The sequence below is a fragment of the Lepidochelys olivacea genome, assembly GCF_965140295.1.
Source record: "Lepidochelys olivacea isolate rLepOli2 genome assembly, chromosome: 4".
Classification (NCBI taxonomy): domain Eukaryota; kingdom Metazoa; phylum Chordata; order Testudines; family Cheloniidae; genus Lepidochelys; species Lepidochelys olivacea.
Genome location: NC_140414.1, coordinates 27,938,301 through 27,954,343, shown reverse-complemented (window position 1 = coordinate 27,954,343; position 16,043 = coordinate 27,938,301). Strand labels below are relative to the sequence as shown.

At 40.4% G+C, this 16,043-nt stretch overlaps 1 protein-coding gene across 4 annotated transcripts in view; it reads right to left on the bottom strand.

Moving 5' to 3' along the window:
* CCSER1 (coiled-coil serine rich protein 1) overlaps positions 1-16,043 on the bottom strand; it is a 1,064,058-nt gene that overhangs the window by 600,889 nt on the left and 447,126 nt on the right. For all 4 annotated transcript variants that reach the window (XM_084627194.1, XM_084627195.1, XM_084627197.1 and 1 more), the window contains exon 6: positions 6,737-6,947. In XM_084627194.1, the coding sequence (XP_084483320.1) occupies positions 6,737-6,947 (211 nt within the window). The remainder of the gene's footprint in view (positions 1-6,736; positions 6,948-16,043) is intronic.

Here is a 16,043-nt window from a genome sequence, read left to right as displayed (position 1 = left end):
AGAAATACCCCTTCCAATTAACGTACTCAGAGGCTAGGTGGACTGGTGCCGGAATTGGAATATGTGTGCCATCTATCGCCCCTCCGCAGTTAGGGAAACCCATTTGTGCAAAGCCATCCACAATGTCATGCACGTTACCCGGAGTCACGGTTCTTCTGAGCAGGCCCTGATTAATGGCCCTGCAAACTTGCATCAACACGATTGCAAAGGTCAACTTCCCCACTCCAAACTGGTTAGCGACCAATCTGTAGCTGTCTGGAGTTGCCAGCTTCCAGATTGCAATAACCACCCATTTCTCCACCTTCAGAGCAGCTCACAATCTTGTGTCCTTGCGTCGCAGGGTGGGGGCGAGCTCCTCGCACAGTCCCATGAGACTCGTCAGCATATTCCTCAGCAATTTGGGCTCCATTCCCACAGACCGAAAGGGAAGACAGAGAGCGCAGTACAAAAAACATTGAAAGATGGCGCCAAATGTGGATGGAAGCATAGGGATTACTGGGATGCGAACCGATGCATCACAGGGCATTGGGACAGGATCCAGAATGCCCCGCACCCCCTGCCCCCTTCCCACAAGCCACAGTGCCAGAATGAAAAGAGGTGCTCTGTGGGATAGCTGCCCACAATGCACTGCTCCCAATGTTGCTGCAAGTGTCACAGATGTGGCCACGCCAGTGCGCTTGTTCCTGTCAGTGTGGATAGACTGCTGAGCTTTCCCTACTGTGCTCTCCGAAGGTGGGTTTAACTCAAAGCGCTCTACATCTGCAAGTGTCGCCACGCCCTTACCCAGCACCAGATACCAAACCTGCCTCTAAACCTCCCCCAGGCTCTGTCTCTAGCTTCCTTCTCCTGTTGTGCTAGTTTCTCTGTGCTGCCTCTCTTGCTTCTCTCCCATTCACACTTCTACCCAAAACAAAACCCAGCCACACTCTCCACCCACACAGTTGAAATTCCTGAGTGACCTTCTGACCTGCCTTTGTTCAGCAGAGACAAGGTGGGTGAGGTAATATCTTTTATCAGACCACTTCTGTTGGTGAGAAAGACAAGCTTTTGAGCTTACACAGAGTTCTTCTTCAGGTCTGGGAAAGGTACTTTTTTGTTTTGTTTTGTTTTGGGCAGTAGCATGTACCTATGCTTTGATCCGGAGATTGCTATTGACTCTTATATTTAAACTGAATGAAGAGTGGCTGTTACATTCAACAGTTTCAAAGAGGTTTAACACAATCTATAAAAATACCATAGCAACTTTAGGCTATGTCAACACAGCAAAACCAGCCGACTTGGCTCACAGTGCTCGGGCTGTGGGGCTGTTTCATTGCTATGTAGACTACAGGGCTTGGGCTGGAGCCTGAGCCCTGGGATCCTCCCACCCTGCAGGTCCTAGAACCATGCTCCAGCCCCAGCCCGAAAGTCGATATATCAATAAAACAGCCTCACAGCTTAAGCACTGTAAGCCCAAGTCGGCTGGCACAGACAAGCCATGATTTTTCTTTGCTGTGTAGATATACCCACAGATAAGATTCTACATGAACTGAAGTTTTATGCACCTCCTTCCTATTCACTCACACTGTTATGAAAATGGTCCCTATCCCCACCTGCAATGTCATAAACAATTTTCATAGTTTACTTGTTAACATTTCCAGAATTTCCTAACTTTGGTATACACACTGAAACCATTAGGTGGTTTCCTTTGGGTTCAAAATGTACAAAGAGATATTCATGAAATGTTTATGAGTAAATGGATTGATATCATACGTATTATGGTAGAGAGGCCTTGGGATTAGAGTTGTGCTTGGTTTCGACATGAAGGTAGCCATGGTGTTTGCCCCAATATACAACCTTGCAAAAATAGAAATTTCTTTTACATTGTGAGGTGAGAGCGACTGCTGAACATAAATTTCCATGCAAACAACAATTTAAAGAGATAAAGTTAAATCCTAATGATACATCTGGTAATTTTTTATTATTATTTATTTAAATGTACACTTATACGAAATGCACATCAATGCATTATGAAATGAAGGAATTACCAATTTCCAGCATGAATTACTTGATAAAGGTGACTGCATTCAATGCAGAGCTGTTGAACAAATCAGCAAGGCTACACTGATTAATTTCAAAGGTAGTTTAAAAAGGAAACCTGCAGTGTTTTACACTGAAATAACGTTACAATTGCTTCGCAAGTTGCTAATGGACAACGTAAGTAAACATAACACCTGTAACAACTGACTGCAGGAGATCGTTAATGTATCTGAAAACCATATTTTAAGACTACTTCAATTTTTCTTACTAATCAACTGTCCAGTGAAAGCCCACTTGCCATTAGCTTGCAAAGTATTTCAAACATCAATCATAACACTACCTAGATGCTAGAGTGCATTTTTCATCAGTAGATCTCAAAGCACTTTACAAAGGAGGTCAGTATCATTATTGTACAGATGGGAAAGCTGAGAAAGAGGTGAAATGTCTTCCCCAGAGACATCCAGCAGGCCAGTGGGAGAGCTGGGAATAGCATCCAGGTTTCTTGAGTCCCAGTGCAGTGCTCTGTCCTCTAAGTCATACTGCCTCCCTGTGGGCTTTTGCATAGTTTTTCAAAGTACTACCTCCTTCAAACAAACACTAAAAAACATATTGTAAAGATTGATTCTTCATCAGAGCCAAAAAGAACCAAAAGCTTCTCCCTAGTAAAATTAATAATGCTTTGGAAAAGAGAGAGAGAGAGCAGCTTTCCTACTGATATTATTATTATAATTAACAAACATTTGTATAGCTGCAGAACACTACATGGTGCTTTGCAAAGTTGCGAAGGAGACAGTCCCTGATCTGAAGAATTTACCATCAAAATGAAACAATCACGGAACATGGAGATACCATGTTATCTTAATTCGCTGGATCAGCTACTAAACCCACCTTAACAGTCTTATTAAAAACTATCACTAAAACAATGGAAATTATTATACAGTAGATAATGTGTATGCCTTATGAAAAATGCAGGAAAACTTCACCTACCTAATTTTTTTAACTCACCTACCTAAATTTAACCTATGATAAATACAGGCAAGATTATGCCCTCTTTACTCACCTTGAGAAGTACCTAATTCATCCAGCAAGCACTAAGCCTACAGTATGTTTGAAATCTAAAAAAAACTCAGTACTATTAACTAAATAGATTCCCTCTTCCCCCCTCCAAAAACAATCTACACTCTCTCCATACTCATTACTGCACTAACAACTCCCCCTCCCTAGGGAAAAACTTGAACAAACAGTAGTCTTGTGAACAAGACTGTATTAAGTAGCAATGAGACTTGGAAATTTAAAGTTATGAGATAAAGAGGGGTGGGGGAGAGGAACAAACAGGAGGGCTAACTAAGATTAGTTATCCAAAGGGAGTACAGTAACCCAGGAGGTGCTATAACCATCAGTGGGAATAAGCAGGGGACATCTTGAAGAAGAACTGTGTGGACCTTACCTTTTGCAGAGATAATTTTGTGAGTGTTTTTTTTAAGTTATATACTGTATTCTACTACAAGTTAACTGTGTATAAAAATGAGAGTAGGCTTCAGCTTATGTTTAAAGGAATATGATAATTCACTATGTAAAACATTAAACGACTCTTCCTGAGGTGAGAAATGATTAAAATGCTAATAAACCTAAGTACAAGAAAGCATGTTTACTCAAACAATTCCAAGGGGTAGACATATCTTTTGAAGCTATAAAAGGTTATACCAGTTGAAGAGAAATATTTATGTGAAATACTCCCTCCATTACCATTAATTATTATTATTATGGTATATTAATAATCATTATTTACATTACAATAGCACATAGATGTCTCAGTCAGGTATTGCGACCTTATCATGCTAGGAACCATACAGGTAAAATAACAAAATGATTATTACTTTTCTAAACATGGACAAGGCTTATACAACGTTATAGTAACACAGTGACAGTGTAAAAGTTGCCCATATGTATATTTGCATCCTAGTTTAACAGCTGACATGATGTCTGAATTTGCTAATGATGGCTTGAACTTGGTTTCCAAAGACCTATAAGAAAGAGTTGATTGTGTAAGCAGAGTCAGGATGAGCTCTACCCTGACGTCTGGTGGCGAGTCATGGTGGGTTGTGAAAAATAACTTCAGGGGCTGACCTCATTTGCATAGGCACACCCACCCTGCCTAGATGGTCACTTTGGCTGCTGTAGGAGCCACTGTTTCTCTGTTATTGGGGCAGGAATAAACTGTTATTATCCTGATTATGTGAATCAAGGACAGTGGAACTGTACTCGGCCTTTTGTTATGATGGAGGGACTCACCATCAACTAAGCAGCACTCGCTAGGCAAGGGTCATGGGTTCTAAAACCCAGTGAAGAGAGAGAGGCTGGGGACAGGTATTAATAGTTGGTGGCATGGGCCCCCTGGTGAGGGCATTACATGCTAATTGCACTTCCTCCTCTCTCCACTGTGGAATATCAGAGCTAATTTTGATCCCATTAGGAGTCAAGTTACAGGCTGCTGAGCTAAATTCACTTTGGGCTAATGGTGCACCAGCACTGAGGCTCCCCTACTACAAGCTGAAATCACAAAAGAGCTAAATTTACTAAGGGCTGAAATCACTGACTGTTGTGTTAAGTAGCAAGGGAGCCTGAAGATACATGGTGGAGCAGTTTGCGGGACGGCGAGCAGAGTGGCTGGCAGAGCAGAGCATTGCAGTTTGCGGGATGGCGATCAGAGCAGAGCAGTTGTCGGATGCCTGGAGCAGCTCATGGGGTGGCTGGCAGAGCGGAGCCCCATGGAGAAGTGAGGCCATCAGCTTTGGACCACGTAAGGTGCCCCTTAACACCCCCCTCCCATCTCCACCCAGGTTGGGAGGTAAAACTCTGCAGATAAACTTTTGAACTCTGGGGCTGCCCTGACCAGGGACAGAGACTTCTGGGTCGTTGGACTTTTGGGACTTTGGGTGATTTTGGGTTGCTGGATTCAAGAACCAATTTGCTTGGGGTGGGTTTTTTGCTCATGAGTTGTGTTATGAATCCTGTTGGTGGTGTTTCCCCAACATAATGCCACATTGTTTCTCTCTGTTATTAAAAGGCTTTTTGCTACACTCAGACGATGTACTTGCAAGAGGGGAAGTATTGCCTCTTGGAGGCGCCCAGCGGGGGTGGTATATATTTGTCCCAGGTCACGGGGTGGGGGCTCTAGACGGTTTTGCGTTGTGTTCATAGAATCATAGAATATCAGTGTTGGAAGAGACCTCAGGAGGTCATCTAGTCTAACCCCCTGCTCAAAGCAGGACCGAACACCAATTAAATCATCCCAGCCAGGGCTTTGTCAAGCCTGACCTTAAAAACTTCTAAGGAAGGAGATTCCACCACCTCCCTAGGTAACGCATTCCAGTGTTTCACCACCCTCCTAATGAAAAAGTTTTTCCTAATATCCAACCTAAATCTCCCCCACTGCAACTTGAGACCATTACTCCTTGTTCTGTCATCTGCTATTGTGTTATAGTGTTATTGGAATGGAACCCCTAGATACTGAACCCGGCCCTTGTTGCTGCCAACTCTGACGAGCAGAAGGGTTACAATTGTATATGGTGGACTCACCATCGCTAACTGACACCCAATCAAGAGGCAGGAAAATATAAGTAGGTAGCACAAGTCACAGTTCTGGAAAGCTCTGCATGGACTGAGAAATTTCCGAATTTCATCTGTCATCTAAGAACCAAAGCTACAACAGTTAACCTTTGCAATTAATACTCAGAGCCTATACTCAATCAGTCTCACAAGAGTAGAACTTCAAATGTTTGTATTTTTTTTTGTCTCTCTCTGTTCTCTATATTATTTAGAAATGAGTATTACTTGGATTTGACCGTTAATATTGTGGAACATGTGAGGAATGACTATCTAAGAGACAAAAAACACTGTATCTTGGGGGAGGACCAGAATACAATTTGTCTTATTCAGTCCAAGTAACTTAACACAGTTAACAAAGAAGAGGCTCTAGAGATGCCTTAGTCTGTCTATAAGGGTGCCAGAGTTGGCAGACAGAGGGTCCATGCTGGCACCGGGGCTGACTTGTAATTTTTCCAGTGGGTGCTCCACCCCTTTTCCAAAGGCCCTGCCCTGCCTCTTCCTGCCCCCACTCCTCCCCTCCCTGAAACCTTGCTCTCACTCCACCCCATCCTGGTCCCTCTCCACGCCCCTCCCCCTGACGCTGAGCACCTCAAGCCCACCGAGCAGCTGATCAGTGGCCACACTGAATAGCTGTGGCTGGTGGGTGCTGACTGAGCATCCCCTATTTTTTTTTCCATGGGTGCTTGAGTCCTGGAGCACCCACAGAACCAGCTCACTGTATATGTTGGTATACAGTGAGCCCTTCGACGTACCAGGGCATGGTTAGCTACTGCTACAGGTTCAAAGTGTAAAACACAAACTGAAACAAGACATGCACAGGATGAAGCAAAACTGGAAAATATAGACATTTTGTGACTCCGACTCACAGTTTAACTCACATCTAGTCCATTGAGCACCTGGGCTGGGATTTGAAAGCTGCCTGAGGCATTGGGACACCCAAAAGCCACACTGGGAGCCTATATAAGAGTTGTTTCCATGTTTTTAAGACATTCTGGGTACAGAAAAATAGACTCCATTCTGTGTCACTGAACATTTCTCTAAAACCCTCTCCACTACCTAGGCTATTAGCATTGGCAACTATTAGTCTTACAAATGATTAAACCATTACCTCTTGAAGAACCCTCTTCATTTTCAGCAGTAATGTCTTTACAGCTGTGCAATCCTGCATCATCAGTCGGAAGGGCAAAGATTCCATGCCTCCACCTTCTTCCAGGCCTGCAAAAGGCCACTCCACAGCGGGACTGCTGGCCACCTGGCTGACACGAGGACACCTAGCTTCTCCTTGGTCCACCTCCTTTGACAACTTCAGAGAGAGGTTCCTGAAATGAAAAAAAAACATAAACAAAATTTGGCTCTGTGGTACTTTTTAGGCTCTCTCCCTTTATGAATATTTGGAGTGAAACGTTGCTAACGCTGAGCTTTCACTCTCTCTGTTTATAGCGCATATGATGAAGAGTTTATGAATAAACAGAACCAACTTTTTGGAGAGTCAATCAACTAGCCTTTTTAAGGTCCCATTGCCTGAGGATCTAGCCATCACCATATACATTTAGGTAAACTTCAGTTCATTCTACAATTGAAACGAAGCTCTCCTCCATGTATCACAGATAAAGCCACTTTCCTACAATGTTAAGTGTAAGTGGGATTTCACTTCTAGGAATTAAATTGCTGGGGATACATTTTACCCCATTTTGCTGTATGCTCAAATTAAAGGGATGGGCATAAGTTTATGATTAAACTGGCTACATGCAATGAATTGCATTGTCTTGTTCATTATATTAGTTTTCCATATGGCTATAATGTAGAATTTAGCCCAACCCTTAAGGAAATTAATGAGGAGCAAAACAATAGGAAATAGTTCCCTTTATAGTTGATCCAGTGTCATAATTATGTTTATCTTATGACATTGTTTGGAAACTGCAGTTTGAATAAAGAATGAGCACTCTGAAGTTGTTAATTATCTCCATAGTTTGTGTAAGAAGAACATGTGAGAGCATGTGAGAAAGGGTCTATCTAGAACCACTGAAATCAACAGAAAAACTCCCATTGGACTTCAATGGCCTTTAGATCAGGCCCTGAGACAGCAAAAGAATACCGTTATGTTTACTGGTTTCAAAGTAGCAGCCATGTTAGTCTGTATCCGCAAAAAGAAAAGGAGGACTTAAATTTGGTAGTCTCTAAGGTGCCACAAGTACTCCTTTTCTTATTATGTTAACCTGAAATCCTATCCCAGACCCATAGTATCTGATCTTGGAACACAGCATCAGACCAAGACATGACTCCCACTCAGATGATGACAGTTCTGAGTTCTAAATACAACATACACTCTGAGAAAAAGCTCTAGCAATAATAAAATGATTTGAAAACAGATTATCTGGCAATTTAGTGAAATGGCAAAATAAGTAAATGCATTATGACCACTTCTGTCCTCAAAAACTTTTTGTAATCTTCATGCTGTGCCTTTTTTACCTGGGACCAATGGGAAACAGGAAGAGAATGTTAAATGAAGCACAAACACCAGAAAGTAGTAGTAGTTTGCTATATTGGTACATTAATTAATTATTAAATTACAAAAGGGTTTCAATGGAATTACTTGTCATAGCCATACTATTATCAAAAGAATGTACTATAATTAAAGATGTTAGTGTAAGTGGCAATGGAAATAATGATTACTGTCCATTTAAAATACAGTTCAAATTTTCTGCTCCATTTGAAATTTTTATAAGCAACACAAAATTTAGTTGGTGTTTTGATTCTGAGTTTTAGGGTTTAGTATTCAATGATAAAGCAAGAAAGGTAACAATCTTCCCCATACATTTTGCTTTAAAGTTAACTTTGGTTCCACAAGAACAAGCATGCAAAAAAAAAGAGATTAATGTTTGTTTGTTTTTCTGGATAAACAATTTCCACTGCCACCCTAAACAAATGGAAAATGGTATTACCAGGATAATCTCTTATGGATTGCTCATTAAGAAGTTATGAAATATGTAATGTGCACTTGAGACAATATGAACTTGAGAAATGCACCAGAGAAGTCACTGAGATACCATGCATAGAACAAATGCTCATGATGGACAATGGAAATAAAATTTTCTAAGCCTGGCTTCTTAAGAATATCACTTGGGAATCAAATATTTTTGTTTTTCATTATTAAAATATATTGAAACAACATTTTGAGTGGAATATTTTTTGTGATTCAAATGATAATCTGGGATGGATATGGTAAAGGTGTGTGAGAGCCAAGAATATTATATAGCTGCTGATTCATGGCCTTTATTAAAGCAGTCTCAGGTATAAATCATGGAAGGAAAAGGAGACAAACTTTCACTGAAGCATTAGTTACATGAGAATTCACTTTTTCTCTTAAATGTTTATTTTAAAACATTCTCATATTATGGGAATCTATATCTGAATGAGTTTAATGAAACTGACAAACACATTGTTTGACTGAAGTAAGATGAAACAGAACAATCTCTCCCCACCCACCCCCAATTTCCTGGCCAATGACTGCAGGTTGGCAAATGAAATTGCACTAGAATGTCAGCAGTCAAGAAACTAAAAATGGAACCAGAATTTCACTCCAGCTATCACTCCAGAGGGGGCGGTCACGTTGCAGACAGAACGTACCTACAGTGAGAAAGAACAGCAGCCAAGGGAGTCTTTAATAGTATGCCCGCATTAGTAAAGACAGTTTTTTATCTCCCCCAGTGCCTCTACATCAGCAGCAGTGTTCTACTTCACTTGTGGGCACAAAAATTATCACCACCACTGTAGTACCATTATTCCAAAAAAGATATTGCTTATTAAAAGCATCGTTGTGGCACATGTATGAAGAAGTATGTGTGCTGGGAAATAAAATAAATTTGACTCGGATCAAAACCCATTGAAGTTAACAGAAGACTTTTCATTGGTTTCATTCAATTTTCTTTGGTTGCCACTGAAAGGTCAATATTTACTGGTAATTGCCTCAGAGCAATCGCTGAGAGACTATGTGCTGCCTGCGATACTTGGAATAGGAAATACCTCCACAATGTTAGAAAATTTATGAGGTGTCCAGCACAACTGCTAGTGCGACTTTTGTTTGCTGCAGAGGAAGATTTCCAAAAAAATGATTTTTCACCAAGTACATCATTACTAATGTATAATTTTTCTGTTACGCCATTATGTAATATAATGTAATTTATCACACAACACCACTAAAGATTTAGCACAAAAAGGCTCTTGCTTGAATTTGTTGTATTCCCTATCTAGTAAAACCCCCCACTGAGTTCGGTGTTGTGTTTCAACATTCTCAATATTAAATGTTTCAGTAAACCCACTTCAACATTTCCAAATTGAAGTATTTCAAAATTTCCATTCCACAAAATATTTTGAGATTTTTGACTTTTCATCCTCATTCAGTATGATCAGAAATTTTGAAATGTTGGAATTGTCTGCAGGATAGAAATTCTATTTTTCAACAGTCACCGTACAGGGCGATTTCCATGATCGAGCTTGAGCACCCACTCTAGGCTCCAGGCTCCTCAGATGTTATCTCTCATAAGTGCAAACATAAATCTCTCTTCTTTCTGACCAGAGTTTTTCCAGGCTGCGCACTTCCCTGCCTACACTGCGAGTTACCCAGAAAGTCAGGCTGCCTAAGCAGGCCTGCTTTGCTTTCTCTTCAAAGGCTATCAACAGTGTTATTGCCCACAGGCATAAGGTACCACACAGCTCTTATTGTGAAAGCATTACAGCAAAAACATATTAAAAACAATAAAAGAACCTACATTCATGCTAATAAGCTTACCAGAGATCACCTCCCAACTCCAACAAGGGCTTGGGCAGGTGGTCAGTCCTTCAAACCACAAGGGATTTTTCTGTGGTTATAAGTTTATAACAGCTTTTAGCTCTGAAAAGGCACACCCATGAGTCTCCTTTATAGAGTTTGGGTCTTTGAACTTGGGAACAGGTAATCAGCGTACAGTCACCTTCACTTCAGGGCACAGCTTCAAAGGACTGGGTTTTTGCATAAAAGAAGGCAAGGGGGCATTTGCATTCATCTCACTCTAAATATTTCCCAGGAAATACACGTCACAGGTTTTGTCCCAAAACGTTATTCTTGTCTGCCACATTATTCAATATGGTCCTTTGATCACCCAGGCCCACAAAAACGTATAACCTTCACATTTAATACAATGGACTCCGAAGATACTTAAACTTAATTCAGTAATATCTCCAAAGATTGTTCAGGAAATTACCATATCCGTCACACCACCAACCTCCAGAGCAGCTGTAAAATCTGGAAATTCAACAAGAGTGCTTCATTTCAAAATCGTTGATTTGGGGGAACAAGCACTGCCACGTCTTAATTGATTTTAAAGAGCAAAAGACCAAGAAACTGACACAGAGGTTAATTATCTATCTAATTGCTTTGCAAACAAGGAGCAAAGAGGAAACAATCTACAATGATTCTGTTTACATCTAGATTTCTTTTGTGTCTTAACTCCTTTTTTTTTTTTCTTTTTTCTTTGACAACCTGACAGATTTCAATGGGATTTAGGCATCAAGGGCCTTTGGAAAATCCAAGTAGGTCCCTATCTGGAACTTTACATGCCTAAATACCTTTAAAAACCTGGCCCCTAAACTCTAATGCATTCACAGATGGACCAGTTTCTAGGCGCTGTAAGTCCTTCCCCAAGAATGCCCTGCTGCCACCCCTGGAAAGTGTCATCCCCAAAAGTGACAGTGAAAATAAAAAGAAAAGGAGTATGAGTGGCACCTTAGAGACGAACCAATTTATTTGAGCATAAGCTTTCGTGAGATACAGCTCACTTCATCGGATGCAAGTTAAAACAGATTTCAACTCCCACTTTTGGGATATGGGAAGAAAAGTGATTTCCCAAACAACTTGACTTCACAGCTCATGACAGCACTCTGCACAGCACCCAGAAGTGCTACAAGCAGCCACCGCAGATCACAGAAATTCCAGGTGAAAACCTGGCCATGCTGAAATCAAAGACCAAACACCCATTCACTTCAGAGGGACCAGGATTTCACTCCTACTGTTATGTACTCTCCATGGATCACCTCAGTCATGAAGCAAGCCTCCACATTTTACATTAGATTAAACTTCTGAGTAGTTTCCAAGGGCAGCTCTGTTAAGGTTCCTCCCCCACTCTGAACTCTAGGGTACAGATGTGGGGACCTGCATGAAAAACCTCCTAAGCTTATCTTTACCAGCTTAGGTCAAAACTTCCCCAAGGTACAAAATATTACACCCGTTATCCTTGGACTGGCCACTACCACCGCCAAACTAATACTGGTTACTGGGGAAGAGCTGTTTGGACACGTCCTTCCCCCCAAAATACTTCCCAAAACCTTGCACCCCACTTCCTGGACAAGGTTTGGTAAAAAGCCTCACCAATTTGCCTAGGTGACTACAGACCCAGACCCTTGGATCTTAAGAACAATGAACAATCCTCCCAACACTTGCACCCCCCCTTTCCTGGGAAATGTTGGATAAAAAGCCTCACCAATTTGCATAGGTGACCACAGACCCAAACCCTTGGATCTGAGAACAAATGAAAAAACATTCAGTGTTTTACAGAAGACTTTTAATAAAAAATAGAAGTAAATAGAAATAAAGAAATCCCCCCTGTAAAATCAGGATGGTAGATATCTTACAGGGTAATTAGATTCAAAACCATAGAGAACCCCTCTAGGCAAAACCTTAAGTTACAAAAAAGATACACAGACAGAAATAGTTATTCTATTCAGCACAATTCTTTTCTCAGCCATTTAAAGAAATCATAATCTAACACATACCTAGCTAGATTACTTACTAAAAGTTCTAAGGCTCCATTCCTGGTCTATCCCTGGCAGAAACCAGCATACAGACAGACACAGACCCTTTGTTTCTCTCCCTCCTCCCAGCTTTTGAAAGTATCTTGTCTCCTCATTGGTCATTTTGGTCAGGTGCCAGCGAGGTTACCTTTAGCTTCTTAACCCTTTACAGGTGAGAGGAGCTTTCCCCTGGCCAGGAGGGATTTCAAAGGGGTTTACCCTTCCCTTAAATCAAAGACCAAACACCCATTCACTTCAGAGGGACCAGGATTTCACTCCTACTGTTATGTACTCTCCATGGATCACCTCAGTCATGAAGCAAGCCTCCACATTTTACATTAGATTAAACTTCTGAGTAGTTTCCAAGGGCAGCTCAATAGAAGTTAAATGACTGTAATCGAACCATAAAGTTCCAGTGGTGCCAATCACAGTGACAAGAGCTGCATCAGGACTGGTCACATCCTCCAGGCGAACTTTAAATTGAAAAGGGTACCAGGTTCCATAGCTGCTATCTGTGTATAGAAGATGTGCAACTGGATCCCACATGACACTTCAAATTTCAAACTATTTGACAAGGACCAGACAAAAACCTCCGACAGTAGGCATGCTTACAACCCAGCCCATTCCTTTAGATGCCTCTTTAGACCTGCTGCCATGATTTCTGTTTCATCTGGGTTAAGCTGTAATCAAATTACCTGCGTCCACTGCCTCACTTCTGCTGGATGCTGGGAAAGCACAGAGACTGCAGTACCTTCATTTAGTGAAATGGTATACCCACCAGACAGCCCAGCCATACTCCACAAGCAGACTTCCAAGAAAATCTTCTGCTGCCATGCCTCAGTCTGTGTGTGTTTGCACCTCAGAGACCTCCAAGTCACTAATGTAATGAAATGGTATGTTAAACAACCAAAAGAGGTACACAATAGTGCAGCTCTTTTTGATGCCATTTTCACTAACAAAATAAGCCCATTTCTTCCCATTCCAATTTTAAAGGGTCTAACAGTACAAGGGGGAAAGGGAGAATACGACTGACAACATGAGCTAATTCAAATTGTTTTTATTTCTTACTCGTCCTCAAACCCAAAGATTTTGAAGAGTTTATGGTAACTTAAACTTTCCTTACACAAAGATTCCCAGATTATCCTGAGTTTAATCTTCTTTGTTTTCATCAACGGTGCTCAGGGCACGGTCATAGTGGAATTAGTTAAAACTAATACAATTGTTCCCTTAGTGTCTACACTTCTTGATATCAGCTTACCAGCACAGAGAGCATCTAGCACTGTCCGCCTCAGGAAGGCTCTACAAGCAGAGTGAAAGACCCTGGCCTCTGTTGGAAGCATTAAACATACCCTGTCTGCTGTCTGAGGGATTATTTTCTAAAGCAAGAGCTTAAACAAAGCCTTAAATCTCATGTGTTTTTTATATTCATTGTTAAGCAGCATTTTGGTAAAAACAATCTTTTATTCATATTTTGATCCTGTCCAGCTAGCTATACCAGAATGCACATTTCTTATTATTTCAGAAAACCGTTATTAGCTAAATACATAGATAGCAGCAGAATGATCCTGAAATGTTTTTTTTCATTCAAGCTGTTACAGGTTTACATCCATAGCTTTCCCTCCTATCCAGATTTTTTTTTGCTTCTCACCAACTGTAAGTATTACAGCTGCATGGGATCCTGTTTTAGAAAAACCCAAAATACTAGTTCAATAAGGTCAACGAGGACATATAAGACAAGAAAAAATAATTATAACTTGCTTTCTGGAACAATCTGCCTCACATATTCATTGCCACTTCAAAAAATGCAGCTCAAACTCCTCTATGCCTATATTGTTACTTACATTACAATAGCATCTAGAAGCGCCTGGAACTGCGCCTCAGTTCTGATAGGTTCAATGTACACATAGTAACAGAGAGCCCCTGCCACAAAGATTTTACAATCCAAATACAGACGACAGACAAATGGTGAGACCCCATTTAACAGATGGAGAACTAACACACAGTCCATTTTTAAAAAGGTATTTAGGTGCCTAAACGCGCAGATAGGTACCTAGGGGGGTTATCAGTTAGGCACATAAAAATCTGTCCCAGAGAGACTAAGGATAATTTTTTCAAAAGCACTTAGAAGCCTAAGTCCCATTTTCAAAAGTGACAAATGACTAAGTCAATTTGGCACTTCTGAAAATTATAACCTAACTGACCTACCCAAGGTCACACAGGACCATCTATGGCAGAGTTAGGAACCCAGATCTCCAGACTCTCAGTCTAGTGATTTAACCACAAGACTATGTTATCTTTCCTTTCCTTACTATAACCAATAAGCATATATCTCCATATGCCCTCACAGCTTCTGAATGCAATGTTTGCATTGCTGTAATTGCGTATACTTTGAAAGTTGTACGGATGACGTACTATCAAATTAAAATGCATGGTATGGTAAGGTACATATTGTTTGACATTTTACAGCTTTTAGTACTGTGCATCATTTATTGCCATTTTCATGCTGAGATTTTTCAAGGTCACCCCTTGGTACACATACAGTATCTGTCATTACCAATCTATGCACACATACACATACACACTATAATGGCTAGTGCTGCTGTAAGTTAAGGGCCTGTCAGCCTTTCCATTATAACCCCTTTTCTTTCAAAGGTTTATAACTAAGCCATAAAAAACTAAAAAACTCCTCCCATATATAAGGAGCTTGCCACCACATAATTCTATTTGCAAACGTGCAAAGCTACCTAATAAGACAAAGTAAAACAGTGTAATAACTAAAAAAAATTAAGCATTTGGAATAGTTTGAGGGGACTCTAACTATCTAATTTGTATGAAAAAGAATGAGAAAATGGTAAACCAGGATGTATTTGATCACTCCAAACTCCACTGTGCAATGCAAGTTCCAAGAAATCTGTGCCTTTGACTTTTAACAAGGTAGCAAGTAAATAGATGGTGTCACCAAACATCCACTAATTAATACCTAGCTCCTCCATTTTGCCTTTTCAGAACTTGCTCTGGAGGAAAATTATTTTTCTATTGATATAATAATATAATAAAGTCAATAGAATTATAGCAATATTTAATAGAAGTCAACTTGTGTTCTTCAAAATAAAATTTATCTCCAATATCTTTCCTAGCTCTCTTTCATGCAACTTGAGAATAACAAGCTACAAAAGATGTGATGATGATCCAAGTGCAGAGGATACCTCATGTCTATATTATGTACGGGATTTGATTAATCTGTCAGGAAGAAACTGTGACTATAAAAACATTTTATTTCATTGTCACATAAAATAGTTAGAACCAAATGTTATTGTTAAAAGAGGCTTTATGTTAAATCCCCTTTTATGTCCATTTAAGGAGAGCATGTAATGGATTTTGAGGTATAATTTATAAGAATCTCTAGTAAATGCGTGTTACTATATATTCATTTTTGAAAGCTTGCAATCTACCAGAATTCTTAATAAGAAACTAATGTATAGGTTGGAGTCTCATCTCTTGGCTTTTTGGGAAACATTATGAAATGAAACATGTTGGAAAAATCTTAATCCCATTGACAAGTATCCAAACTCCCACAATGATGTGGAAAG